The sequence below is a fragment of the Lepidothrix coronata genome, unplaced genomic scaffold (assembly GCF_001604755.1).
Source record: "Lepidothrix coronata isolate B3197 unplaced genomic scaffold, Lepidothrix_coronata-1.0 Scaffold47, whole genome shotgun sequence".
In the NCBI taxonomy this organism is placed as follows: Eukaryota; Metazoa; Chordata; class Aves; order Passeriformes; family Pipridae; genus Lepidothrix; species Lepidothrix coronata.
Window position 1 is genome coordinate 3,818,733 of NW_016690227.1, and position 17,908 is coordinate 3,836,640.

General features: G+C 39.7%; 1 protein-coding gene across 10 annotated transcripts in view; it reads left to right on the top strand.

The window, feature by feature from the left end:
• FHOD3 (formin homology 2 domain containing 3) overlaps window positions 1-17,908 on the top strand; it is a 385,562-nt gene that overhangs the window by 224,242 nt on the left and 143,412 nt on the right. For all 10 annotated transcript variants that reach the window (XM_017814946.1, XM_017814947.1, XM_017814953.1 and 7 more), the window contains one exon: window positions 6,880-6,974. In XM_017814946.1, coding sequence (XP_017670435.1) covers window positions 6,880-6,974 — 95 coding nt within the window. The remainder of the gene's footprint in view (window positions 1-6,879; window positions 6,975-17,908) is intronic.

The window sequence follows — 17,908 nt, forward strand, 5'->3', positions numbered from 1 at the left end:
TCAGCTTACAAAATAGCAGTTTAGTACTGGGATAGACTTGCTCATTTATTAATAATGTATTTTAGTTACATATTTCTTTTTCATGAGGAAATGTTTCTACCTATTGCTGTATAAGCTTTACCCAGCTTACTGTACATTGCTATGTTATTAATCTCGTAAAGCATGCTAGAATATAGTGCATTTAAAGTGTGAGTGCTGCAACATAAAATAATGATTAAAACAATTATGACTAATGCAAATCTTTATAATACTTAAAGTGCATATATGTAAGTCAGATTTCAGTTCATATAAAAAGCCTTTCATCAGTTTAACTGCTGACATAGTCAAGTGAGAGTCTATTCTTTCTTTGCACTTGAGTAAATTTTAAGAAATAAATACTGTAAGAGGAGCAATTCTGATGTGCTTCCTTGGCTTTGATGGGGCACTGCCACAGTTGTTGCATGGTAGGTAGAAAGGACCATTTTTTGGTGAAACGTGAACTGATTAAAAGTGCTGTATCCCCTTTGATTTTGCTGTGTGCTGTTTTTTAAAGGCAGAAACACCAGAGTAAAAGGGTGGCAGAGGAAACATGGAGATGAGAAAATTCCTCTGTAAAAGGTTTCTGCAGTCCTGGACTTGCCATGTATTTGTCATACCATGGGGCAGGGCTGCATTTCTCTTCACTTGAACCCTGGGGACACTGAGATCCATTTGGAAGCAGGCATTAGGGAAGGAGATGTGTGTGTGTGAGATTGAAGTGGTAACTGCAGCCCTTCTAGTTAGGGAACCTCAAATTAGGGAGGTGTGAAGGCACTGACCATGCCGGTACCTTTCCCTGAAACAGAGCTAGGGAGGAGACCTGCTACTCCCCCTCCGCCCCAAAACCACAGTCACAACCTGCTTTGAAATTAGGCCAATAAGTGCTCTGTGTTTCCTACGCCTGCTTTGTTGCCAGGGTGTTATCAACGTCCAGTTTCTGAGGACCAAAAATGTTTGTATTCTTTGTGGATGACTTCTGAGATCAGTACCTACAGCACAGATAACTGTAAATGTTATCGAGGCTTCAAAACTTTGACATGATTTCCCAGACTCTTGCTTGATGGAAACTCTGCTCCAAGTCTGGAGCTGGCAGCCTGTTTCCCTTCATTTTCCTGTAGTAATCAGCAGTGAAAGCATTTCTTTTTCTAGCGGCCTCTGGGTCTCACCAAAACTAAAGTTATCGTTAAAGACGGACGATTAAGTGCAACAGAATAATAATAATAACACATCTAAAGGTCTTTCCATTGCGCCAGAACTATCAGAGTTATAAATCTTCTCCAGTATTTCCTTTAGACTTTTGTGGATGGTGGAAATTGTTGCAAGGCTGTGCCATTTAAGAACCCAATGTTGAGCATGGAGTTACATCGCAGGGCCAAAGTGTGCTGCAGAGGGGTGTATTGATTGCACAGGAGAGTGGCATATCCAGCCTTCCTGGTTTGTTTGGCCTTGCCCAGTGTTGACCTCTGGATGGCAGCCTCCCCTAGTCTGCTATCCAGGGTAAAATTATGGTTATCACTTTTTTAACTCATTTTTCGGCATTAGAAAACCAGATTATTTTTATTGTGTCTCTATAGATTTTCTGTTAAAGCAGATTGAGGGAATAATGAAGATTAAGTTTGATCTGAAAACGCACTGTCTCTGCAAAAGACTTGAACTTTACATAGCGTTTTAAGTCTGAAACTAACTTGAAGAAGTTTCCAAACTGCTTAAGACTAAAAGGTAGACTTTAAATAGTATTGGCTAGCATAAGAACTTCTGATGTACATTAGCAACATAATACATTTACATCTGTACAGAACTGCTTTGCAGCTTTGATTCATAACATTAGTTCTGCAATGTGCGGTTTTTTGTGAGAAAGTTCAGTTCTTATTTAATACAAGTTCAGTACGTGGTTAATATGGGAGTTCTGAAAATTAGTTTCTTAGCATTTTTCAACCATGATGTGTATAATAATAGAAAGAACAAATAAGCAGAGGGTAAAAAGACAAGATTAAGAAAAGAGTTGGTATTTAAAGAAACTTTGATAAGAAACAAAATATTCATGCGTTTGTGGCCAGGAACAAGATTGTTTTTATCTTCCTGGATGACATTACAGATATCTTCAATAGGATTAAAGAAATGGGAATGGCTGTATAAACAGCAGATTTTGCACTGAAGCTAAAACCAACCCATACAAATAGTAAGAGAGGAAAAAATAAAACCAACCCCCAAATGTACAAATTTGAGCTTGTTCTAGCCTTGTGGAATGAGTGTGAGTTATAAGGTTTGTCGCAGTATTGCTTTGCCAGATCAGTTTCAGAAGTAGGGGAGAGTCCAGATGATTTGTTTTATCTGATGTCACCTCTCAGAAGCAAGGAGCTCTGCTGTGATTTTGTTAATTTTCAATTAGCTGGATGGTATAGAAGTTGTATTTAATAATGATTTATCATCAGGGAAAACACTCTCCAATATCCTTGAATATTATGAGCTCCACCCTGAGGTATGCATGCAAGCACAGTGGGAATGTGCTACAAGCACAAGTAGAAGTTTCTGACATCCAGCATGTTGGGGCTGAGCTGAGTTGAAGATTTTGTGCTCAGGCCAGTCCCACTTGATAGCTAAGATCTTGCCTCTCTCTAATGAGGAAACACAAAGAAAGAACTTTGAGGTATGGTTGTTTTCTTCGGAATTACCACCTAGTGCTTTGTAATAGTATATTAGGCAACTGTATTCGCTCCTTCCTGGGATCCCTCAATAGACATATATGGAATTTTTTCTCTTGATTGTGATGTTTATTTTGATGCAGTATGCCTTCTTGGTGCCCAGGATAGCGAACACAAACTAGTAATCTGTTTTCGAATGAAGTGAATGCAATCACACAGACCTTTAACTTCTCATTGATGATGATAAGATTTTAGCTAGCATTGAAAAGATGAGTTTTAGCAGCTGATTCTTCCCCATTAGTTTCATCACAGTTCTGTTTGTTGTGCACACCCACCTGTTGTTGTATGCAACACATTACATGCACCATGGCTGCTGGTTAAGAAGTGCCTGATGAACTTGGGCCAGAAGCTTCCTTGGGAGCTGAAACTTGTAGTAACAAGGTCTGCCTTTGGCCTGCTTCACCCTCTACCTTTGCTTATTCTGATGGAAACAACCGCAATCACAAGATGCATCCCTGCCATAATTCTTGACGTGATGCATGGGGGTTTGACTCACAGGAAACTGTAAGAAAATAGGTTTTTTCTCATTCACTGATGTTGTTTTCTCTGAGCTATTCTTTTGTTAAAATGCAAAGCAAATAGAGCATACTGGAGAAGCAAGTGTGTGGGCAAGGAACAGCTTTGAAACTTTCACCACTCCGGGTGGGAAAAACAGACTTTAATAGGTGATGTTCGTTTTGATGATGTTTTGTGCTAGAGCTTTTCGCTTTTGGTCCTGTTAACTTTATATAGGAAATATCCCAGGAGAGTATCGGTGCCAATACTGGCGTGGTTTTAGGGGCTTTCTTAAACCTCATATTTCACAAAAATCTTTGAACTTTCTGGCTGGTCTATCCTGGTCTAGTCTAAGCCTTTCCTAAGAAATCCAACAGTTTTCCACTTGAAAATAGCTATGGGTAAAGTCACACACTACTTTCACATAAGATTAAGGATTTGACAAGTGTAGTGGGAACAAAGAAATTCCAAATTAAGTCTGTTCCATATTTAAACCCCACTCTCCCAGCCCCTTATTGCACAACAGCAAACTTTCCTAATGCAAGTAGGTTGTTGATATACTTCCAAAAAGAATTCCAGTTAGCTGAGGGATGGGATTAAATGGATTAAATAGCCTCCTCATTTTTGGGGGAAAGGAAAGAAAAAAGTTTGATTAAAGGCACATACAAATGCGAATTTAAATTATTTTGGACTAGATTGGCCTTCCAAACTGCCTTGCAAATTAGCCTGCCCTTCCTTGACGAGGCCCTGCATGTTGACAGTGGGTGTGTGAGCATGCTGGGCATGTGGAGTGTGCACTTTTGCTGCAGCCATTTCGGCAGACTACGATTGTGGGCTGGGAGGTGAGCTGTCAGTTGAGCAGAAAAGCTGCAAAGAATGTAAAAAGGTGCAGAGTCCTCTGTGGTCAGTCAGTCTCCATTTAGTGCTGAACTGTCGTGCCCTACTTAGCCAGACCCGAGCCCTGGGAGGGCCCGAGGACCTCCAGCCCACCATCCTGCTCCTACACTAGTGTTTTTGGTGGTGTCTTCCATTTTGCCTCTGTGTTATGTGGTTACAGTGAAGGTATTAACCTTTTCTTTCTCAGCACAGACAGTTTATGTGGTATGAAAACCAACATCCTTTAGGTTTTCTTGTGGAATTCTTTTCCTGAGAATTTATGGGGCATCAGCTTTGTACAAAGTACATGCAGATTCTCCCTATCTTACTCTACCTCATAATGAAAAGAGATTTCTCCTCAACCCTGCCTGTCTTGTCTTTCATTTTTCTGACCCCTGAAGACAGGAAATAGCAGTATGAAGGTCCACACCAAGGTCTTGGCAGCAGCTGATAGCTTCATGTGTGGCAGATAATTACTGGTGATGTGACTTGTTTGTGGACAGCATGACTCCATAGCAAACCTGTTTTCATCTTGATCATTTCATGGCATCCTTTGTAATTCTTTGCCCTGTGAAACTTATTGGCCACTTGTTCAAGTAGAAGCTGTAGTGTTGTTTTTCTTGTGTTACTGATTTTTCATCAGTATCCTAAAAACCCATTATATTTCTGAAAAGATATAGGTACCACCATATACCTAGGGTAGCATCAATAACAAAACAAAACAAATAAAATAAAAATGAAGTGATGGGAGAGGTTGAAGGGAGAAAGGTTGAGCAAGATTAGTGGTAGCAGATGAATATTTTCAGAAATCCCAACACATTTTTTTGGTTGTTTCTAAAGTCTACTAATTTGCCTTAACCTATTGCTATTATGAAGAGTCTCATCTAAGAGGCTGAAGACTACTGCGTGCCAGATCTCACTTAGGCATCCAGTCTAATTGGTCTTAAGTATAACAGTGGAGTTATTTTGTAATGCGTGCATGTTTTTCCTTTAAAAGCAGACTTCTTGCTGTCTTTGATTTCTACATTAGTTTGGAAAGCATGCACCAAGAGTAAAATTTGTTTCACATTTGTTTCAGATTCAAATTAAATCCCTTCACCCCCCACCAAATAATGTGCAAGGGAAGAAAAAAAATGGTTTTGGTGACCTTATCATGACTGGATCTCATCCTGATCCAGTGCCAAATCTTTTTAGCATTGAAAGGAAGTAAAAACAAGAATTAAGAACTTTCTCTGATTACCGCTGGAATAGCAGCATTTCCTCTACCTGCAATGAAATGCTTCAAAGCAGCCATTTATTCAGGCAGCGTAATTTGTATCTCATTTTACTGACTGACTTACACCTTTTATTTTACCATAACACTTGGGCCTGTGTTGCTCCTACCTGGTTTTATTCACCTGAGAGACGTGTCTTCAGAGTGTTGTGAATGATTGCTTCCTGGAGAGGAGGAGCAGAGAGTGAGGGGCATACCCCAGTTGCAATGCAGCCTGCTTAAGGGATGTGTTACCTCTGTGACGTAGCCGCCCTTGCTGGCTTTGTCTCAATCCTGCTTGATCACGTAGTGTGACTTTGCTTCTCGTATGATAGATTAGATAGAGAATATAAGTACCTAAAACTAGTACCTCAGATTTTTAACTGTAAATCGACCAAATAGAGCAAAGAAAAAAGGAAGAGACAGTGTGAAAATGAATGTTAGCTGCTTACCTGTACGGGTACTTAAGTGTCTTTGAAAATCTGCCCTCACGGTAAACAATGCTGCACTGTGCACAACCTGTGCAAAAGTTAGCAAACATTCAGAATGTCTTTGGGAGGTTAATAGTGTCATAACTTTCCTAACCCTGTGGGTTGGGCTTTTTTCCTTTTTTTTTCCCCATTAAGCAGCATACTAGGGGCTCCTAAGGTTGTGCATTAGATAATTGAGTTGTTATGCCAATAGGCTGTACTGAAAGGTGCTACATCAGTGATTTATTTTTCATCCCACTGTGCTTTTGATCCCCTGCTTTAAAGCAGATCTAGCAGTGGAAACTTTTGAAGATCATAGATGAATTTTACTAATTCACTTTTTATAATCCTTACAAAAAATGTCTGTCCTTATCAGTCAGAAAAGATTTAATAGCTGTTGTCTCTTGAAAGTCTTATACTATCAGGATTGCAAACTATGGAATTACTGTTACGAAGTATTTTAGTAGCATGTTGTGAAATTCTGCTGTAAATGCTTTAGAATAAATTAATAAAGATACTTCTTTGTTATAAACACGCTTTGCTTTTTGTATTTTCTCACTAAAATGTAAAACTCATTTTCAAGAGTGCACTGTGCAATGGTGAATATTTGATGTTTTTATTGGTGTTAATTGCCCAGCTTTAATTTCACATTATTGGAATTTGCTGAAACAGTCAACTGAAATATACTAATTCAAAACATTGTATGGTGCTGAAACAAATGGTAAAAGTCTTGGCTCACAATATATAAAGCATTATAGCTGATGGAACCATTATGACACTAAGCAGTGTGTAGAGTGCTGTTTGCAGATTTGGGGACCATAAAATGTGGCATCTTCTAGAATGGAACAGGTGGATGACATTCACACTTATATTGCCCAGATTAAGTCAGTAAAGTTAGTGCAGTTTCCCAAGATTTTGTCCAGCACAATCTTGCCCAATATATCTTTCATTAGTTGAGCTCTCCACATCTCTGGAAAACCCTGCTTATAAAATATTGCCAGCAGTGCTTAGAATTAAAAAAAGTGCTCACAAGTTCTAACTATATTTTCTCTTTTCTTTACAATAGCTTTGGGCCAGATAATGCTCTATGTTGATGGCATGAATGGAGTAATAAATCATAATGAAACTATCCAATGGCTGTACACGCTTATTGGGTCAAAGGTAAGGCACTCTCCAAAATTCTCATTTTATATGGTTCTGGTGTTCTTTAAATGCATTTTATTTGTATTATGTATGCTTTTGGGGTATAAATGGACTGCGTGTTAGGTTCTAAAATATTACATAACACTCTTCATGGAAACCAGGTCACTTTGAGCTGTTACATCTCTTCTACTGTTTTTATATTCGTTTATTGGCACATACTCTGCTCTTAAGAACAAAGATACCAAAGATGCCCTCATTACTCTCTGTGCTGCCATTGCACTTTACTGTGGAGAAGATTTTTTTAGTCTTGTAGTTGCAGTTCCCAAGACATTCTTTGGAAGCACTTTTTGGGGTGTTTTTTTCCCTTCTATACTATAAATTCAATTCATTTTCTACTCACCATTCTACACTGCTCAACTTTGCTGAGCACTGGGGTAGGACAATTCAGAGTGACTTCCTTCTTAGACTAGAATACGCTAGTCCAGTTAGAAGTTACGTACAGCAATATCTAGTTCTAATGCCTGACCACTTTATGAAGGGCATTGTCCAAATGCCTCTTAGACACTGACAGGTTTGGGACATGGCCCACCTTTCTAGTAAGCCTGTTCAAGTGTTTGACCACCCTCTTGGTAAAGAAATTACTCCTAATGTCAAGTTTTCTTGTGCCTGAAGAGTCCTAGAAGGCAAAGTCTGGTACTTACCTACAGGGTATTCTTTGTTGGTCCCTATATATGAGACAAAAGCTGAAAGGCAGAATATATGCTGCTTGGGTTGGTCTTCTCCAATGGAATAGTGATTTATTTAGTGCACAATCCACCTTTAAGGCCATCTTTGCTAAAATTTGAAAAGGACACAGAGCACAGATGTGGCACCCTGAGGGGCTGTAGGGTAGGTAAATCACAAATACACTGTTCTTCAGTCTGTTGGCTCTCCAGCTTTAGGAATTTTATTAAGGCCTGCCAGGGACTGCTGCTGCTCTTGACATGTAGACCTGTACGTAGCTAGATCTGTATGACACAATAGCTGAAACACACAGTATGGTAAAAACTCAAAAGTTGCTGTAATTGGTGGAGTTAAATCCATAGTTATAGTTACTAAGAGATTTCCAGTAATGTTTTGTCAAGTGTCTGAGTCACAGAAAGTTGCTGATGGATACTGTAGTGACATAGAGATGCTGTTGTTTTCCCCTTTTCCCCTGATAGCTTTCATAACTCAAGGAGAAAGAGCTTGATGTCCCAGGGGTCTTTTTTAACCATTGCAAATTTTTTTCTGCAATGTGCAAGCTTCACTGCTGCAGCAGATTATTAAGTCAAAGGACAGATGCTACAGTATTGAAAGAACTGATTTATCTTGGGTTGACATACCTATATTGGTAGATAAGTAAAAGTAAGATAATTATGGTTATCAAATCCCAGGCTTGACTGGGAGTTCATGACTGGGAGACAATGAGGAGAAACTTTTCCCCCATGTAAAATGTTCCGCTGTTGTCTGGGCATTATGCTGGGCTGTTTGTCCTCTTGAAACAGGGAATATTTGCCACAGTTGGAAAAGCAGTGCAAGATGAGAGAGAAATGGTTTGCTTAGTAGAGATCCTCATTTTCTGAGGAACAGATAAAAAAGAAAAATAAAGAAAAAATACTTATGATTATTTTAGTTCTCTAATGCACATAATGGGAGTGGGATGGAAGAGAAACATTACTGTATTGCTACCTTGCATATTAAATTCTGTCTAGATTTTCTTGCCCCGAATACTTCAGCTCTTGGGTCCTTAAGCTCCTTTCTCCCTCCCCCATCAGTAGCCCGAATGATTATCTCCATGTCCTGGCTCAGTGCCTGCAGCTGAGGAATGCAGGCAATGTGCTTTGAATAGTTTGGTTTCAGGTAGCATCAAAGTTGCTTTTTCATTATTCTTCGACTGTCTTGGGAAGAGATCTAAGTCCCTGTCTGTGTGCCAGAAGTTAACCAAAGGTATGGTAGGCTTACTGTCAGAGTGTGGTGGGACAGCTGCTTTATGCACTTAAAGGTGGTTTTGACTTTCTGTGAAAAATGAACCCCTGGAATTTGCAATGCACCTACAGTCTAATTTGCGGCCCTGCTATGCTGGTGCCTTCTCCACAGCAAAGACGATGAAAAACACATTAACATTGCTGAACAAAAAAGGAATAGTGAAATTGCCAATTAAGTCTTGGGACAAATCCCCCTAATAGGATTCAGAAGGAATATAGTTATTCATCTGCCACAGCTGCAACACATGGTTTCTTGCCTTCTCAAAAGCTCTGACCAGGTTTAATATGCTTAGCAGTGGAGGTTATTGAGTCTGTTCCACAGATATTTTTTACTTTTTTTTAATCAAATTCTGTAATGGTTTTGACCCTTCCCTGTTGCTAGCTCTGCTCTATTTGCATAGGGCTGCTGACTCTGTTACCCTTGCTCACTTTGAGTAGTGTATTATTTTACGTGCTGGTCCACTGCAGCACACAGGTTCAGCAGAGGATCTTAGGGTCTGGCATGCTCAGAACTGAAACAGCTATAATTTTGGCACCCAGCTCCAAGATCACTTTATGCACCTAGCAATACTTTTGTATATGGCACAAAAGGAACCATTTGTTGCAGATTGGTATTATGTAGGTGCTAAATTGGAAGTTTGATGGTGGCAGTATCATTCTTCTACGATACTATTAGAAGAGAAGAGCATTATTGGCACATCCCAGACTCTTAGGGCCACTGCTGGTCCTTTGCGAGATGCATCCAAGTATATGTGACCATACCAATGTGTGCCAGTGGGCTTTCACAGGCTGGCTGTAGACTGCTTTCTGATCATCAGTGGTTGATACATACCTGGCATAAAACATTGACAGTATAATCCCAATTTAAATGTACATTACTACTATTTTATCATTAATTATATAGGTAGCAATTAATTTGTCTTTCCCTGTTCAACAAAGTGTTCAAGTATGTACTTAATTTTGGATGTATGGTTCCATGCTGTTGGCTTCCAGATAACAGAGGTCAGTAGTGTACTGCTGTAGGCATGCAAAAGAGGGCTATGGTAGGGCCAAGGCTGTAACCATCTTATATAAGCTAGAAGTTATGTAAATAGGAAATATCTGTGTCAACCAAGTTTTCTTTTAGCATTTGTTGCTCTCATGGGACATTCATGCAAGAGAGTTTCTTTTTTAGAAGACAAAACCAGGAGTCAGTGAATGTTAGTTAAAAGTGCTTTCAGAATTTCTCCTTAATTTTTATCTCTTTTTTAAAGCAGGTAAACTAGCCTGTCAAGGATGATACCTTAACTGACCATGTGCTGTAGCATATGTAGGGTCTTTCAACCTCAGTGTCTGGGAAATGGTATTTCACCACTTTCTCAGTGTTTCTGCCAGCTACACATTACTACTTCTGAAGTTGGAATTAAGGTTTTGTGTTGTATTGCAAATATATTTAGACTGGTTGTAAATGAACATGAGGCATTTGTCTGTGCTGGCAGCTGGCACTGGAGCTCTCAGGTGGATCACCTGCAGCTAAATAGCTGTTTCGAAATTTCCCTTACCCAAAACAAGGGACATCAAGTTAAAGATGTGTATGTATTAAGCCATATTAAGTCCTTAAAATGTATTTTTCATCTTTTATTATGTATGAGGTAATATATATGTTAACCTTCATATGTTGGTAATCCCTCTGATTTAGTAATAGAAAGTGGACAATACAGTACCTTAACCTCTCCAGGACTAGCTACTGACTGTTTACAAAAAGTACATTTCTGAACCAAATATCTTGGAAAAAACCCAGGTGTGTAAATCTTACTCTAGAGAAGCAAACGTTCCTTTGCATCACAAACCCATAGGCTTTTGCCGATCCACCTCGGTCTTCAAAGGCACATCTAAGGCATTCAATGGCCTCAAACCTGAGTCTAGTTTCACCTTTTCTTTCCCCCTGTTTCTGACTGCTACTGATAATGGTTATTTTTTCCCATTTGATGATCCAGGCTGTTCTAATTTCCCCCAAGGGAGCTAAAGCCCCTTTTTGGCATTGTTTTCAGTGGAAAATAATCCATTTTCAAAGTGGCGCTGGGTAACCTCAGAAGACAGGGTGGAATGCTGGGCCCAAGCTGATACAACGAGCTTGATTAAAGATTCCTATCTCACATCTTGTTTTAATTTTTTTTTCTACTTTGCTTCTGTCTGGGTCCTAGATTGCAGTGTTAACTACAAACTTAAACTAGCAAGTTGTTCCCTGTGTGAATCTTTTGCTTCCCTTGGTATTAAAAGAATGACTTTTCAATTTTTTAAAAATGTTATTCAATCAAAAAGAAGCAAAAAACCCTCCTATTTCAAAGCAAAAGAAAAAAAAACACATTCGAACAGGACATAGTTATAGTGGGTGAATATGTTGATTTCAAAAGGAAAGTCATACAATCACAGAACTATGGAATGGTTTACACTGGAAGGGTTCTTAAAGATCATCTAGTTCTAGACCCCCCTGCCACAGGCAGGAGTACCTTCCATTAGACCAGGTTGCTTAGAGCCCCATCAACCTGGCTTTGAACAAGTCCATTAGGGGCTGCTTTTCCTCCATGGTGCCAGTGGAGGATTAAAACATATGCATGGTTACTAAGTCATTTAATGAGAATTTTGAGAGAAATAATAGTCTTGTTCACAAAAAACTCCGTTTTTATTGTTGTTGTTTATAAATGAATAATTTAAGGTATGTAGAGGTAAATACTCCGTTGAAAAGCTTGATTAGATTAGTCTCCATTTCACAAGCCGTTTATGCCCATGCTAAGTCATAAGTGAAGCTGAGAATACCATGTAACTTGATTCTGTTCTTTTCCTTGGGAAATTTCTCACCCAGTCTTATACAAATGGATTTTCAAGTGGTCTCCAAATAAATATCAAAAACTGGTTTGTAGCCATGGAGAAAGTTACAAATCAAAGGGGCTTAGCAGATACAAATAGTACTAAAATAGTGACATTAGTAGTACAAAAGCCCAAAGCATGTTGAATGAAACCACTACCAACCTGAATGGTATACCCTATTGTTGAGAGTCTTGGAAATACAAGTATTTGCATCTCATTCATTTCTCTGGCCATATATTTTGAAAAATAATTTTGGGTATGGATGGTTTATTCTGAGCTAACATTGCCTGGATGATACAAATGAATATAAATAGGAATATACCTGAGCAAGAGGCTGTGCTGTAGAAGTGTCCTGCACTTTATTCTTAACATGTTTAGAAGGTGATCTAGAAAAGCTGGCCAGCTAAAAGTATTAAGAATCCAGGAAAAATCACACAGTTTGGGGACCTACTGTCGTTAATTTTGCATGTTCTCTTCTTCTCAATCTGCTGCCTTAATGGTTAACAAACTCTCCTGCAGCCTCTGACAAATGAGACTCCACATACAACCAAAACACGTTATGCTATGTAGATTGCATCACTTCTCTTACCTCCAGCCACAACTCTGATCAGCCTATAGTTTTGTTCTGTTTTTAGGTCTAGCCCAGGTAAAAATATCAGTTAGGTGGCAGTCCTACAGGCTTTCAGGCTTTCAGGAATGGTTCAGAGCAAAAGTAATATCTCCCCTCAAGCCCTAAAATCATTGCAATCTCACCCATGGGCTGCCCTATGCGTGAGATCTTGAGCTGTGGTGAACAGGTTTAGCTGCTTTGAGTTCAGTGAAACTCAACGTTCATGTCAGCTTAGCAGCTGGCTCTTAAATTTAACCTACTATGCATTTGCCAATGAACTATTGTTATGAAAATGATTGTGTGAGGGAGAAACAAAATCCTAGATTTATAGGAACTTTCCTATTTCCTGCCTCTCAAGGACTTGAGGCGATGCTCACACATGTTGCCAGAGCGCTTTCCTCCTCTTTCACTGAGAAACTATATCAGCACTGTTGCATGAACAGTTTATTTTGAACTGTGTTTAACTAATGCTTTGAAGATAAGGATCAGGATGTTGCAATAAACTTGGAATAGGATACACTAGCCAGTGCAGACTGTGTTAAGCGTCTACTTTGGTCTTTCCGACTCAGCAGACAGACTGCTATGAATGCTGCTGCTCCTTACCAATCATCTTTGTAGGTAGGTTTCAAAGTCCTTCCATCAAACATGAGAGTTTGCAGTAGTCAAGTCTGTGAGATACTGAAATGGTTAACGGATTAGACATTGTTAGGATCACCAAAAAAGACTTTTGTCCACTGTAGCAAACTGCAAAGAAACAGCTGTTCGTCTACCAAAGCCCACCCCTTCCTGAATATATCTACTAGTTTGGACTGCAAAAGGACGTTGAGATAAGATAAGGTGTTAGTATTGTCCAACTATCCCAGGTCAGAGGAGAAGACTGTGTCCCAAATGTGAGAGATTGAACTGCTCATGTTCAACCACCTGCAGTAACCTCCTGGATGCTGTAAGAAACTGGTGCTAATGGCTCAAACACTTGGATGGCTGCTTTGCTAGTGATGCACAGAGTGGCCTCTCAGGTGCAGAAGGGCATATATACCTGAAGCTACAAACTGGACTTCCAGATAAGAAAAAAGGCTGATAAGAGGCACAGTCCTCCCTTACATGGTTGCTCTGCTGTTAAAACCCCTCCAGGGAGCATTGAAGATGTTCACATCTGGCCTGAGCTATTCATCTCGGATGATGGACCATAATGGGCCATGATTGATTCAACTAGCTGATGTAAGAGGCAGCTGCAACATCTTAGAAGATGTCAAAGACTCATGAAGTGTCCCGTGATCCAGTATTCCATCATCCAGAGGAGCTACAGATGTGTTTCCACCCAGCTTCTGCACAATATAAACCCCATGAAACAGGAGTTTTGTAGACTCTTTCCCCCCACCACTCAACAGATACAGTCTGAAACCACCAAGAAGACCAGAAGGAGGGGACCAATGGGATGTTTTCAGAAGCTGTGGAAGGGTGATATCTTTTTTCCACTTAATCTGCTACTCTCCTTCTCTCCCCCTACTCCCACCTCTTTCACTTATTTCTTTCTTCTTCCTTGAATCCGTCATTTACTGTTAAATAGAATCTATACTATTGACTTCAGCAAGTGGTCTCATTTACACCTTATTTCAGGCAGAGGCATCTGTCTAATAATTTTAATAATTGGATCGTATCAGAGTCCTGCAGCAGTAAATATTCCTGTAGCTCCATCTGTTTTGAGAACCATACAGTTAGTGTAGATCCTTTTTACAAGATTTTGCAGAAACGCAAGTACAGTTTGCAAGGAAACAACAGTAGAAATTCCACAAAAAGTCTGTTTAAATGTTTATCTGTGAAAGGATCTCATACTTCTCTAAAAGTATGAACTGAATCTACTGTGTACTCTGTGGCTGCTGTTATGAGGCATGTAGGTTCCATCTTTTTCTGCAGAGCTGTGCTGCTTAATCTTCTCTCTGAATTATTTTTCTAAATGTCCTCTTTCTGGAAATTCTTGAGGCAGAAACTAAATTAGTATATACTTCACTGCCTTTGTCTTTCCTCTTAAATTCATCTTAATTTTCTTCTTAAATTAGTGTCTGTTCTCGTTCCCATACATATATTGCAGTAGTGGAATTCTGCCTGCAGGGAAGAAGGTGGTATCCAACATTTTTTGCAGCATCATGTAAACCAGATCCGAGACAGTTCAGCCAACACAGCAGTTAATATACCAGTGTTTTGCTTGTAGCTTAGCCTGGAAGAATGGCCCAACTAGGGAGGGAGTCTGTACATTGGGAGACCCAGGCTGAATCCAGCTCCCAGGCACATTCTTGAATCAGTTTTCAAATCCCTTTTTGCCATGGTCCCTCATCTGGAAAATTGGTGTTTGGATTTTAGAGCCCTGGGGGAAGAACATAAGGGAGTGGAAGGACAGATTATATGTGTTGAAGACAGATACGTAGGTGAAAGTTGAACTTAATACTAATTGTTACCATATCTGTTCTTCTGGCATCACTCATTCTTTTACTTAGATATAGTTGTTCTTTAAAGCAACAGCTACTAGCTGAAGATACTCAGATAACAGGAAAAAATATGCTGTATCAAAACTGTAAAGTACCAAAACATACATGATGGCTTTATATTCAGCATGTACTGCACCCCAAGAACCTCTGAGTTGCAGCCAGCTCAGGTCCCACACCAGGTTATTGCCCAGAACTATCGAGGCTACCTCACAGATTTTATGTTGGTCTCCTCAGTTACAGGACTAGTCCCTAGTAAGGAAGAGGTCTGGTAAGATATGTGGATCTTAACTACTTTTCATAAGATCAAAAGGAAGGTTGTCTGATAGGCTTTTTTTTCTTCTTTCTTTTTTTTTTTTCTTTTTTTTTAATCCACAGTCCTCTAGTAGTGGTTTATACCATGCAAAGCCTTTTCAGAATAATTTCCAGCATACCAGCAGGTTCTCTAGCTGGTTCCCATGATACACTGAAATGAGTTGCATCTGGGCATGCTGTGTACTCTCTTTCCATATTCTGATCCTCTTTGATCACAGCAATTGAACATGGAGTTCAGATGCTTCCTGGTTTGCCCCCCTCTATCTCTCCACTATTTTCCTTTTTGAAGGCCACATCAATAAAAAACAAGAATGTGGTGTTCAATATAAAAAATACTGTTAATACCTCAGCCAGCATGGAATTTCTGTAGATTGGTCCCTTTTATTTTTGAATTTCCTCTTCTTATTAGAAGACACAGAACTGTAGCAAATGTATGCTTTGTCTTTTCCAGCAGAGTATAACTGCTGCCTTCTTTAGCTTAGTAATAAAACAACCCCTCAGAAGCCATTTTTTCTACACTGCACTTTAAATGTCACTGTGTGGTTGTCTAAGCATCTTATTGTCATGATTTTGGAGGGAAATGTAACCCTTCACTAACTTGCAGTTTGAATGCTTCCACTTCCCAGTGAAGCCTTGCATATGGCAGGCTTTTTTGCAGAATGTAAATGGAAAGAGTGAAGGGGGAAAAGAGCCCCCCAGAGGTATTAATATATGGAATTACCTCAAAACTGTTAATTCCGTGGGAATTGTGTTTCAGTTCGTTGCATTTTCCTTTAAATAGAGAGGATAGAATTCCACTTCTTATTTTTTGCTCCTCTGTGTCACTACCACTCTCTGTGGTTTGCAGTGCTTTGTGATCAGGTAATTTTTTTCTTTTTGTATTTCTCACTACAATCTAGCTTCTCCATCTACACATTCTTCCCATATTTGATGTCTGTTGGGCCACTCTTCCATGCTCAGGGGAACTGTAAACTCTCTGTAGTAAGAATTCTTCATGGCTGTAGGGGTAAAGATGTGATAGACAACCTGAATGTAGGTTTGCTTCCAGATCCGCACTGTCTGGTGATTTGCTCAGATGGACCTCTGCACTAATCTGGATCTGATAGTAGGATTTGTGGCAAACTTCCTTAGAATCGTGATGTACTTCAGTTCTTGTCACTGGCCTGCAGAATCTTCCCTTCTTGTTTCCTTGTCATCCCCTTCTGATGCGAGGATGCAATGTGAATGCCCAAGTTCAGTTTCTGGCAGTGTAAGATCATGCATAGCAGAGCATCAAACAGAAAATGTCAACTCACTACATAGAAATTGAAGTCTGTGTTAAAGACAATAGCCTTGCCATTTACTAGGGTGGCTTTTGCATAGGAACAGCAAGGGTTCCTCTGAACCTTTGAGTGTCCCAAGGCGTTGGACCATGGGAGAGGATCTGAAAACAGAGCACAAGATTTTCCTGATGTCATCACCCGATGTAGTATTACTGCAATTACTCATCTTGGGGGTTGTTTTGTTTTTCTTCCCTTTTGCTCAGAAGGGTGGGTTAGGATTATTCGTCATCTTTGGCTAAACAACTGTGAAGTTATGTGGAACAGATGGACATCACCAGGCTTACTTTACCTACAGGTCTGAATAGCTCAATCCCAGTCTGCACCATTTATGATACTATGGATGTTAAAGCACTGATAGCATCCCACCACTTGAGTTATTGGTTAGTTCCAGAACAAAAATGAAGCCTAAAAAAGTATCCCCATTACCTCCCTTTTTAGAGGGTTGCCTTCTAAAGTTTTTGCAGTAGTTTAACTTTCCTCATAGAATTGAGTTGCAATCTGAGAGGAAAAAATGGAGATATTTAATTCATTGGACCTTCAGAGAGTTTTAGTCTTACTCTTTCCTTTGAAACCATGCTTTTAATTTGTGTGTCTCATTTAATTTTAAGTCCTTTTTTGTCAATAAAAATAGTTTGTTTAAAAGTTCTGTATCTTTAGAACCAAAGGAAAATGAAAATTTTGAGGATTTTAGAGTAGATATTAATCTCTTCTGCCTTCATCTGAGGTTCCTGCTTTCCTGCGTGGGTATGGATGCATGCAGATGAACACTGATATACTCATTTTCTCTGACTGCTCTGGAGAAGCAACATCCTTAGTGGTAGCCACCGCATGCCTACAGCAAGTGAAGAACAAGAAAGGAGACCTAACAGGACACATCCTATACAGCCATGATACAAAAAACACTGCAGCTCTTCTCATGGAGAAGGAAAAAAATATCAGTGATGGGAATGAAAAACAAGCAGCTGGTTTTTCTGCCTTAGAAAATCCCACAGCACCACCTAGCAGTCATAGATGGATATGAATAGACAGCCTGAGGACAGGACTGGAGCAAAATGCTCCTAGGAGAATACAATGTTGAGCACAACTGCATGCCTTAAAACACTTATTCCATCTAATACCTAGCACAGGTCATTGATACAAGCTGAGCTGTACTGTCCTTCCCTTGGGCATTTTTATGGATATTTCACAGAATCACAGAATATTCTGAGTTGGAAGGGACCCACGAGAATCATCGAGTCCAACCCTTAGCCCTGCACAGGACCATCCCCAAGAATCACATCATGTGTCTGAAAGTGTCATCTCAATGCTTCTTGAACTCGTCAACCTTGGTGCTGTGACCGCTGCCTTGGGGAGCCTGTTCCAGTGACCAACC